We start from the raw sequence: 12303 nt of genomic DNA, 5'->3' as shown, positions 1-12303 counted from the left end.
TTTGTATAAACACACTGTCCATTGTTTCACAGAAGAAAAACAGAAACGGTATTAGAATGACTTAACACCACAGAGCTAAGATGCCCTGAATAGCATCAGCAGTTGGAATCTCTCCCTGAATCCCTGAAGAGACAAGATATCCCCAAGGACAGTACTGTCTCTATTAGAAGCAGTACATTTACATAATAAATTATCAACATTTTATATGAAGATATATTTATCAAATTTTTATATTCTGCTTTTTAACCTCTATTCTTTTAATTCTCTGACTTCTGCGGAGATCTAGCCAGTGTTCCATATCGAAATTAGTGTGTATTATGGTTCCTTCCTCTTTTAACCTATCTACATGGCAATGCACTCATTATTTAAAGAATAAAGTAAGTTCACACAAGATATTTACACAACTGTGTTTTAAGCAAGGTGATGAGAAGACAAAGCTGAATCGCAGCTAACACAAAAACATGGGGAATTTGTCAGTGGCAAAAAAGATCTATTATAATTCTTTAGGAAAATAAAAATCATGTTATTAGCTGCAAGACTGGAAAACAGGGACCAAGAAGTTCTCACATCACTTTTCCACTGGTAACAACTTTCATTAACATCCTCAAAGCATACAGAGCAGGCTATACTGACTGCACTAACTGCTGCTGCTGATTTTTCTTAAGAGCAACACTGCTTCAAGGTCTGTGAGGTGCAAATCCACTTTTCTAATTTTTAAACTAAAATCCAGGATTTAGCTGTATCACAGTTAGGGAAAACATGGTAAAAATCTTTGCAAGATCAGGAAATTTCCAGTGCAGAGTAAGATTTTGTTTCTGGATTACACTTAACAACTAGAAACACGGATTGAAAGGAAGTGCTTCTTCAGCCCTAAATAGATTCATGATGCCATATTCAAGTTCATTTTTAGAACTAATTCAATCTGCAAAACTGAAGTTCTCATAATTACTATCCCAATACTTTCAGTTCTTTTTCTCTATATCCACAGACTTATTAAATCTGGCACTTCCTGTTCTGCTTGGGTTTCTGAGTTTCTTCCACATTTTTTTCATTCAAGGTTTCAGAATTTTAGAATAGATTTTCCAACTACTGCATTAAAATTGATCATTTGAAACAACTGTCAAAAAAATCCAGCTAAATCAGTCTTGCAATCATTTGCAGAGCTCCACTGAGAGAGCAGCATATACCTGTTAAAGTACTTCAGTTCATGACTTGCTGCCAAAGTCGTCTGCCACAGGACAAAACCCGAGCATTTCCATTATCACTACAAATTAAGATAAGGAATGTGAATTCAAAGCACAAAAGAAATTTAAGCATACATTCCACATTAAATAGTTAACATGAAATTAAATTGTATGAGTGGATGACAACTGAAAGACCAGCGCTAACAAAAAGATAGATACAATGTGAATAAAAAAAACAGCTTGTAAGGAAGAATTCAAAAGGGCTTGTAATAGGTTTTATTTTAAAAGGACAAAGAATACATTTTTATAGAATGCAATTATCTCTTATTTTGGCCTGGTGACATTGCCTCTCGTAACTTCTCAGTCCAATCCAGACTCTAAACTAAGCAAAACAGCTTCAAAGGACCTGGACATTAAAAAAAAAAAAAAAAAAGAAATGTTATAGAAGACACTGAGAATTATAGCTTCACTTTCCCTTTGTAGGTGATGGTTAGAAGCAAGTATGGCACTTTGACAATTGGTGTGGCTGCCTCACTCCAGACAAGTTCTACGCTGCCTTTCTCTGCAGCTCGTGACATGCACCTGCAGCGCACCTGACAAGAGAAGTTAAATCCCTTTTCAAGGTACAGAATGTCTCACTGACTGTTTAAAACCACACTACAAGTCAAAACTGAAGTATATGGCCATGTGGAAAGCCTGATGGTATTTCTGCCTGTCTGACCAATGTATCCAAAGTTCCCCATTATGAGTAAGGGGCTGTCTTGTTAGTTTCAACAGCATCCTTGTCCCAGAAACTCTGGATGGTTTGCAGCACATTCAACCTTAATGCACTGGTGAACACATTAACCTATGCCAGTTATGAATACCATTCCAGAAAAGAGATCATTATTTTGCCCCAAATACACCACATGGTTAGCACAAAGAATTGTTAGCCCCATCAGCACATTTCCATGTGATAGGAGAGGCTTGTTATGTGTTGCGATAGGCTAAAAGGAAAAGGGAGAGGAGGATTTAAACACCCTAGAGATCATGGCATGTCACTTGATATGCCAACTCACCCTACCTGCGATAGCTAATCACTGTAGTGGAGGTAATGATTCAGGTAAGTAACTATTTCAGTGCTTTCACTATTTTTACATTAAGTACATAATAGGAAATAAACCCTGGTCATTACAAACTGCCTTGATTGTCATTTGTCCAAACCTTTCTCAGACATATCCTGTTTTGCTTCAAAACCAAATAAGGGCCGTGTTGCAAATGTTAGCATATTTTTAAAAGAAAGTAATTTTGTTAAACTGTTAATATTATTTAACCAAGAAACACACATCTCTACCTCCTAGAACTCAGCCACATGTCAGTATTACACTAAAATAACGAGCATAATTTACTTTGTTTCTTGTCATTATAATGAATGACTTAATGGTCTACACGGAAAAATGCTGTGATTGATTATAACTTGCATCAGTTCTTAAACAGATATGGTGAACCACTAAAAAACTGTATGCAGACACATTTTGTTTAAAACCAAGATTTGAACCCAGCCTATACCCATGAAGAATCAGAAATCTAGAAAAGCTTTTATACTAGTTTAATAAAACTGCAGTGCAGAGAGATGTATTCTTTCCAAACATGTCCCCTATAAGGACTACACCAACCCTACTCATTAAAAAAAAACCCCACTCTCAGAGGTGTTAAAATTCATTACGTAAAGAAGAAACGGTAAGTACTATTACACAGCTAAGCTGAAAACACTAAAGCTATACACAGTCATCACTAACAAAGGAAAGATGTCCCTGAAGAAATCACAAAAGAGATGGTACATTAGGATTTTGCCACTCTTTCAGCAAGCAGGGTATTTTTATTCCAGTAAGTGCCAGCAATAATATAGTATTCAAAGTTTTGTGAATTAGACCCTCTCTCTAAGGCAGAATCTACCTTAATGGATTTTTCTTCTACATTCATCTTTGCCTAAAGGCTTCGTTGTATCATTATGTAAATGACCTTTTCATATGAAAATTAAATGTTAAAAGATGCTTTTTGTAGTTCTTCACTACTGCAAATATCACATGGACACTCACAGTAATTCAGACTAAGTATAACTTAAAGAAAAAGTAACTGCTTCAAGCAATATAACAAATAATGAAATAACTTGGTTTTAAAGTATTTAAAAATTTAAAGTCTTATTTAGAATTAACCTTAAGAACTTACTTTCCTATACAGAAAGCCAAACTAGGAAATGATCAGTTTTGTTATGAACAATACCCAAGACTAGATTGTAAAATGCCATTCCAAGAACACACATGCAGAACTTGACAACCTGCATATATACCTCCAGCACACTTCCCATCTCCTTGGATGCTCCTTGTAGAACGCAGCTAGCAGTCAACACCTACAGAGAGGTTGGACAGTTTAGCCTCCACTGAACACCAAGCCCCACATATTATTCAAAACCATTCTGTACGTTACCACCAATTAGTTTAGTGCTGCTAGCTACCTAGGGTGCAGCAACTGAGTGGACAGCAATCACCATACTCATTACAAAGGCAAAGACTTACCATTCAAGAGCAGGCAGAAAAACACTCACACTTCTTCTTGTCATTAAGAACACAACCTCACTTCACAGGTGTCTGTAAGTACCTAACTCTATAAGGTTCTGTGGTGAGACACCAAATGTTTCTTGGTGTGCTTCCAGCCCCTCAGTCAGCAGCAGTAAAACAAGACCACACCTCCCAAGCCAAGGAGGAACACAGCACCTAACTGGCCAGCAGGACTTAAGTAGATGCAAAACTCCCCACCAAACAAACATTTAAATTTAATAGACTACTGTTAAATAATCCAGGAGCCCTAAAAAAGCCAGCTGGGTAGCTCCAGTTAACAATAGACCATGAAATACCTTAAGTCAGTGGACAGAAACAATTCCGGTATTTGAAAATGCAGCATTTGTTCTACTCCTCCTCCATTTCTGTATGCTCACTATATTTTGAATTTCCTCTTGAACCAAAAAAGAGCAGGAGTATTTTAAAAATAATCAGTAGCTAAGTCATACAGATGCTGTGGTAAGAGCTAAAGGACATACAACTCATGACACCTACCTGGCATCCCTCATATACCACATTATTTAGAACACATGTATGAATTCACAAACTAACCAAAAATATACTCCATTTTTAGAAGATACTCTGTCATTTTTTAATGACAGATGTTAGAAACATCTGTTTTCTTCAAACAGAAAAAAATCATTGTCAGTCCTATTACAAAGCAGCAGTTGTATGATAACCTTAATTTATAGAATTAAATAGACATATCATGCCTCACCTAATTACATTGCTTGCTAATGCTATGTTCTGTTTTATTGTCACAAAGTTTGTCATCCCTTCACAGGCCCATTTTTTGAATGTGATATCAATTTTTTTGAGTACTATGGAGCTGAATGCCTGCCTGGCTTACTTTATGAAATGAGACAGTAGGCTGGCTTCCCTTTGAGTACAGGAAGGGGAGTGAGGGTGGTTTTACTCATTTCTCCTACAATGCCAGCATCCAGAAAGCCTGATACTGTTACAAGTCAAGTTTAACAGGACTCAAGTAGCCCCCTCTTTTCTTTTTTCCCCTTTCACATTTCATTAGAAATACTTCACATCATTTTGAAAAGCTTCCTATTTTCTATTTTTGTCTTGTTTTCTCTGTAGGACACTGTCAGGTAGATTTAGGACCCTGATGTTGTATTTCATAAAAACTAGGGTTTACAAAATTCAAGATGAACAGAAATATTGCATAGAATTTATCAGGCTGGAAAGTATCTCAGGAGGTCACCGAGTTCAACCTTGTGTTTGAAACTGGGTCAACACTGAACTCAACCCAGCTTGCAGAGGGTTTTGTCCAGGCAGGTCTTGAAAACCTCTAAGGATGAAAGTTCAACAGCTTTCTCTGTGCAGGTATATTTAACAAAGCAAACAAAAAGCCACACAAAGCCTGCTGTTACAGGAGTAAAAACTAGAAACTGATTAGAGAGAGGTGATCAAGAAAATAACTGATTTCATTGATTAACATACAAGAAATAAAGCAGAACAAGCAACAGTTATATGAGCTATGAGCTATATGGGCATATAATCTATGAAACAAACCTATTGAGTATTTGAGTACTCAATTTTAGTCTACATTAATACAAGAAAATACATCACAGATATAATAGCCTGATAGTGTACTTTTTGTTTATATCAAGATGTTTAACACTCAAAATGAGGATTTGTTCAGCTTATCCTTTAGTTTCCAACCACCGTGGCTGGAATGATATTATCTATTTACACTCATTTGGCAGCTTTCCTTGACCACTTTGATTTGAATCTCAAGTAACGTGCTGACAGAACAAAAATGCATCCAATGTTATAAGACTACTATTACTTAAACACAAGATTCACCTGTTGAAAGTGAGAAACAGAGGACTCCTAACACTTACTGAATCATATTTCAAGGTTCTAAGAGCTCTTTGCTTTAAGATGTTTCTTGTTTATGAAATGCCTACATTGTTAAACCCTCCTTTATCAGACTTACGTCACTGTGTGCACATCCAACATTTCAGCGCTTACTCGACAACTCCCTGCCATGCTCGGAACAGCGGGACTTGGGAACCACCTAAGAAGTACTAAAAACCTACTAAAAGGTACATGATCAGCTCCTTCAGAACTGCAGCACACAGAGAAGCCTCAGCAGAAGGCAACATCTTCTTCTAACCTTTAAGTTTGCAACTGGTATTTCGTAAAGAACTTCTAAAGACCACAAAAGGCTTCTCAGGAAAGGAAACTTACTTGACTTAAGTTCACTACACCAATGTTCCTCATTTCCAATAGGAAATAACTTGAGCAGTTAAAAGTAAGAAGAGGTTGAAAACCACCGAGTACACTTCTTTAAACTTGGAACCTGACGTAGAAGAGAAGAAAGTGGTCACTGCAACTCAGCAGATGAAGAATTACAAATAAACAACTCCTCTTCTAACAGTAGCCTCTTTTCAGCAGTTCATGGAAGTTTAGGTAAAATTCCCCAAGTCACTTGTGCATTGTAGTAGGTGTTCAGCTGAGACTACTGAGGTATCCTCCCAAAACAAGCATCAGAACTGAATGCCAAAGTTGTGAAATAATTACTGTGAATTTGAGTAGCTACTTGCAGCTCTACAGATTTATAAACAGGAAGTGTGAAGCTATGCATTCATACCTGCTTTAATCATATGACAGAGCCCTAAAGCCATCAAATACCGGCTGACATAACAAGTCTTGCTGTATAATCTAGACCGTCTCAACAGTGGATCCATTCATTCTGATAGCTTCAAAAAAAATAAGAAGAAAAAGAGGGCTGAGAGAGATCTAGGCATTTTCACCACATGCAGCTAAAACCTCAAAACTCCTTAAACAGAAGGACACAGGTTTATACCCCTAGAAAACAACACACCCTGAAGAATGTTCGCCTACCTATGGAGTTCAAGCATGGTTTCTCAAATATGAGAGAAAAGAAAGTAGAACAACTGCCTTCATGGGATATAGAAAGAATAAAACACTAAAATGGTTCCCCGATCACTTTTCCTAAAAATGCATCTGGGGTTTATTAAGTTAATTTCATAGTCTGGAGTAATAAAAAGTAGTCTTCTGTGGGATCAAAGGCTGAGTCCATGGATTTTGTCACCAGGTTGAGATCAGGACAACCTCAAATACATTATTATATACTTGCACAAGTTTTCCATCACCCTTTTGTCAGATTTATTACATCTGTACATTTGAGGATATTAACAATCAGACATCAGATATATATGCCTTGATTTAAATAAAACAAATGTAGCTATTTTTCAAATTCAATCAAGACACAAAAGGTCATTAGCAAGATTTATCCTCTGCCCATCACATAACATCAGTCATTATTGGAAAGCATACTAACTAATATTTTTCTGGATTAAAGCAAGTTTTCATTGCTTTGACAGGCTTCTTGTTCTTCAGTTGGTAGCATCTTTGAGATTACACAAACAGGAAAGAAAACTGTCCTCAGAAACTATTTCATGACCTCCCCAGAAGCAAATCCTACGAAATTTATATACCTGCAAGTTTTGCCTCAATATTAGCTGGCATTTTAATTGCACATACATTTTTGAAAGACGGCACTATTCTTGTTCTTTCTTTTTGCTCTTTTTCTCAGAGATAATTGTGCACAGAACATAATGAAACAGATCTATCAGGTGCCACTCTTTTCTCCAAACAGTACTCACTGACCACACTGACGTTGTGGCAGTTCCCCCTTCTTCCATCCCAGCATACATGCAACAAAGATTTTACACGCCTTCCACTCTGGCACAAATTTGACAGATCCATGATTATTCACTGACATTTCTTTTAAGTGGTTACCTGACAATATTTAGCATACACAAGCTGAAAATGGCCTGAATTAGCATGACCTTCCCCAAGTGGCATTCACAGAAACTTTGGCAATAGAACCTATAACTTCTTAACTTCCAAGTATCTTCATAAATTTACACTCTGTCTGCAATTATGTTTTGAAAGTTACTTAAGCAGAATACGTTAACAGTCACTGGAAAATACAGTTCTTAGGGAATCTGAAATAAATTGGCCATCAATACCATGTAGCCATCTCTCTCCCAGGGAATCCTCATTAAAATACCCTATACACAACACAGCATAGTGCAGAAGCTGCTGTGTTGGAGCTAGTACAACAGTAATAGAAAGTTCCTCCTTTTATAAAGTTTTATTGGCCCGAAGACAGCTCTTTAAGAAATCAGGTGTCAAGGCTGCCAGCAGAACAAGTAAAAGATAAGGCAGACTTTAGAATGCTACCTCCCAGGCGTAAGGCAAGGCCCAGCACTAGGCGTTCTCAGAAAGAGCGAGCAGCCAGCCAGCTGGATTAACAGAATGATAGTAGAGGAGTCAGAAATCAGAGGCACACGTTGGAAATGTTACCAAACCAAAAAGGGATACTGAGCGAGCTAGGGAAGCCTGCCTGACTTGCGGTACTGCCCTAGGAAGAAAACCACTCTTGGAGCTTAGGGCTAAGAAAAAAAGTGCAACAAAGTCAAGAACCACATTCACAAGCTTAAATTTGATAAAATAACCAATAATCTTATGCCTAGTTTGGAATGAAGCACTTCTTTTACTTCACCTATAACAACCTGTCTGTGAATTTCAACTCCTTACAAAGAAGCCATGCTCAGAAGGAGGTCTAAGGGGTCAGGAAGAGCTCTTCCCTCAAGTTTGGAATCCATACCTTTCCCACAACAACAAAGTAGTGCCTCTGACTACTATAAATAAGATGACCGTAACTTGGGAATATTCATAACAAGAGAAGAGATGCCTAAAATAGCATCCCTTACTTCTCACTCCCAAACTACACAACCGGACAGAGATTTTACAAGGCACAAGGGAAAAAGGAAGACTAAAAAGGCTCAGTGTGACCTGCACTGGTGGACACAAGACAACTTCATCATGCCTATCCACATGGCCACGTCATCCACAGCACAGTCAGCTGTCTGTGTGAACAAGCAGAAAAAAAAAATTGCAGTACTATCTCATGCTCAACACTAGACCACTCTCAGGCTTTCATCTCCTTGAATAGAAGTTACATTTTAGCTACCGTTATTTATATTGTGAGTGTTTAACCACAAAAACTCTCCTCACCTTCACAACCTTTGGTTACTCCCAAAACGGAATTGCAATAAATAAAACTGCAGCCATTCACAGCTTACAAGCCTTATTTTCTGAAGCTTACAGAACCAGCAGCACTTACTGCATTTTCCCCCAATATTCTGGGAATCTGAAACTAAAACTAGTGTCTCACTTTCTGAATCACATCTAGATTCTAGATCATAACGTTCTGAACGATTACTACTTCTGCAAGTATAGTTCACCGCTATTGATTACATATGAAGAACTCACAGTTGAAGAATTTGTACAGTATCACCTAATATAAAACTTTCTTGCTATTTAACAACCAGGACACAACATTAGAGAAGGTAGCTCTAATTAGATATAAATGTATTTGGCTTTCTTTTTTTTAGTGTTTGTGTTTATCCATTATCTCTGTTTGTGTCCACAGAAATGCCGCAAGTACCAGCATGGTTCTGTGCAAGTAAGAATGGCCTAACAAATAATGTTTTGATAACTAGCCTGTTTTATACACACAATGATTCACTGGTTAAGTAAACAACATAGTTATTTAGCAAAACATCAATTTATATTAGAGAGCCTAAAACAACCTTTCTGTTCTCCTACAGAAAAACAGTATTAAATGCCTCATACAGATAGAATAACATCAAAGAAAAATATTACATTCACTATGCAAGAAATAATTTTAAATAACTTGTTAAAAAAATCAATCTTATTTTTATGTCAAGTAAACTTTTAATTGTGAAACATCCAGATGAACTTCCTAGATTTTGAGGCAGTGTACCAGTTTAAATCTAACTTGAAAACTCAAAACATTTGTTTTTTCTTATTTACGAACTTTGGAACATATGTCTTGACCGAACAAATATCTTTTCCACCAAAGAGCTTATTTCAAACGCTTCTTGTTATAGTCAACTTCACGCCTCTCCAAGCTACATTTATGACTCCAGCTCCTCTAAAAATACATATAGCAATGCTTTTGAAGACTTCTTATACTTTCACTAGATCTGAAATTCTTCAAGGCTACGTTTAAAATCTGTACCAAAAGTGAGTTTGAATCACGTATTTGGTTCTTCTGCTTGACAGTATGTTGCTCCATTTCCTATTTGACATGGCACCCCTCAGAGGTTCCACCATAAAAAAAAATAAATTAAAATACTTAATAAAACTCCCATTTCACATCAATTCGTTCGTCCTTCAATTAATGCTCAATGTTTCCTCCCACTTTTCCTTATCAATCTTTACATGCTTTTCAGATACAAGTAGAAATAAAAAGGGCAGCCACGTATTGGTTTGAGCTTACAAATTTTATCTGTGCTTTAAATATCAAACAGGTGAACTGCTTCAACTGTCCATGCTGCATCACATGAACGCACAATAGGGCAACAATTATAAAAAAACAGCCTTCCTGCAAACCATTTACTGTTGAAAATTACTGTCCCTCTTTGTCCTTGGACTTGGATATCAGTCCTAGAGCAAGGTAGCTGACAGGGTGTAGCTTGCCCGTCGCCTCGAAGCCCTGCAGCTGCGAGTATTCAGCATTCAGCTTGTTTATGTTTTCCCTTCACTAGTTCCTCTTTAAATTCTCCGGGAGCAATCTAGAAACGGACTAAACCAGCAACAGATATAACAAACCACGCCGAGCTACATCCATCTTCCCACCCAGAGATGCAGATGCGCGCTCCCTATCGCGGGCAGCGCCAAGTAAACATGAGGAGCCGGCAGGGACGAGCCATGGGCGGCCAGCGCGGTAACTCCTGTCACAGCGGAGCGGCAGGGCTGCCCGGCGCCGCCTCCCAGCCGCGGGCACGGCGAGGCCGAGCCTGCCGGGCGGCGGGAGGGTCTGGCGGCGACAGCGCCCGCCGGGTGCCCCGGCCCCTCCGCGCGCTCCCTCAGCGCCGGGCCGCGGGACGGCACCGCCGGGGGGGGGCGGCTGCGACTGGAGAGACCCCCCCGCAGCGCTGCAGCCCGGGCCCCATTATTAACGTAGGGGAGATAAATATACATATAAATAAATAAATAAGGGGGAGGAAGGGGGGGAAGGGGGCGGGGAAGGAGCCTGAGGTAGAGGAACGGCGCAAGTGCCTCCGCGCCGGGGTCTGTCATGGTGGTGCGAGGAGTCACCAGGCACCGCCACGCCGCCCGCTGACAGGGGCAGAGCGGGGCCCGCTCCCGCAGCCCCCCCCCCCCCCCCCCAACGGATCACTCCGCACCTTCCCCCCCCCACCCCCCAACACGCCCTCACCCCTTCGCAGGGCCTCGTCGTAGCTGAGGAAGCCGATGCGGGACTCCTTGGCGCCCATGATGCCCCTCAGTCCATGGCCTCCCCCGGCGGCCGGCTGGGCGCCGCGGAGCCGGGCTGCGCCGCTAGCGACTCCGGAGCACAGGGCGCGGGCGGGGGGGGGGCGGGGCGGGCCGCGGCGGCCGGGGGGAGGAGGCGGCCGCGCGCCCTCCCCGCTGCCGCCTCCATGGCGGATCACGTGAGCAGCCCGCCGCGCCGCCCCACGTGACGGGGAGGGCCGCCCGCCTCTCCCTTGGCGCCCCCTAACGGGCGCCGCGCGCTTCCCGCCTCCCCCTCACGGCCCGCCGAAGGCGCGCGCCTCTCCCTCAGCCGCCGGCCCGGGCGAGCCTCTGCCCGTCCCTTGGGACAGCGGGGCCCGGCGGCGGGCGTGCAGCGCGGCCAGCACCTCAGGCCCGGCCTGGGGGCAGCCAGCCGTGCCACAGAGGGCCCGGGAAGAGCTCTGCCCTCACGCCTCAGAACCTGCCGCTCGCCACCTGTCAGCGCTCCCCTGGGTGGGCGGGCAGGCACTGAGGGGGTGCGGGGGGGGGCCGGCAGAACGGCCTTTCCCCCCACCCCGGGCAGTGCGGGGGTGGCGGTCCAGCGCCTCGGCCCTTCAGCCCCCCTCGTACCTCACAGGGGCTGCGGCTCTCTTCAGCAAGTCCCCGAAGGAGATGTCCTGCAGGTACGGGGTGACGGAAGGAAGTTCCTGTTCCATTAAAATGTCTTTTCAATGTCTGAAACAGAAACACGGACTGAATCGTAAAAGGATCAGAAATACCTCTGTCCTTTGCTTGCTCTTGAGCATGTTTGGTTTTAGTATTCAGTCCTATACTTGTACAGAACGGGAGGTTTTCCCAAATGGCTTTGTTACAACATTAATCCTGGTAACGTACCCTGGGTCACTCCCAAGCAGAAAATAAGGACTTTGAAAGAAAACACTAATTTCCAAGGGCAGCTTGTTCCAAGGATTGTTCCATGCACAGAAACAAAGCTTGTGAAAACACCAGTTGCGAGTCATTCCCCGATTTACAGTTTCCATACTGAATGATCTTACCACATCAGAGCTGGAGAAAGGTCAAGCCAAAGTTACTTTCACGCTGATGTAAGGTCACACGTAGGTATTTTTATAGCAAACATTCCAAACAAATTTCATCTCTGATATGCAAAGCCAGGAATGCTGCTCACA

At 41.4% G+C, this 12303-nt stretch overlaps 1 protein-coding gene across 3 annotated transcripts in view; it reads right to left on the bottom strand.

Moving 5' to 3' along the window:
• The window catches only part of USP32 (ubiquitin specific peptidase 32), an 81165-nt gene extending 69326 nt beyond the window's left edge, over positions 1–11839 (bottom strand). For 2 of the 3 annotated variants that reach the window (XM_040618795.1, XM_040618814.1), the window contains exon 1: positions 11082–11244. In XM_040618795.1, coding sequence (XP_040474729.1) covers positions 11082–11139 — 58 coding nt within the window. In that variant the 5' untranslated portion in view covers positions 11140–11244. Of the gene's footprint in view, positions 1–11081; positions 11245–11746 lie in introns of those variants that run through there. The other variant, XM_040618804.1, reaches the window with a different exon arrangement.
• Between the last annotated feature and the right edge of the window lie 464 nt (positions 11840–12303).

This window comes from Falco naumanni, chromosome 1 (genome assembly GCF_017639655.2).
Source record: "Falco naumanni isolate bFalNau1 chromosome 1, bFalNau1.pat, whole genome shotgun sequence".
NCBI lineage: Eukaryota > Metazoa > Chordata > Aves > Falconiformes > Falconidae > Falco > Falco naumanni.
The sequence above is the reverse complement of the archived record's forward strand: the minus strand, read 5'-3'. Positions and strand labels throughout refer to the sequence as shown.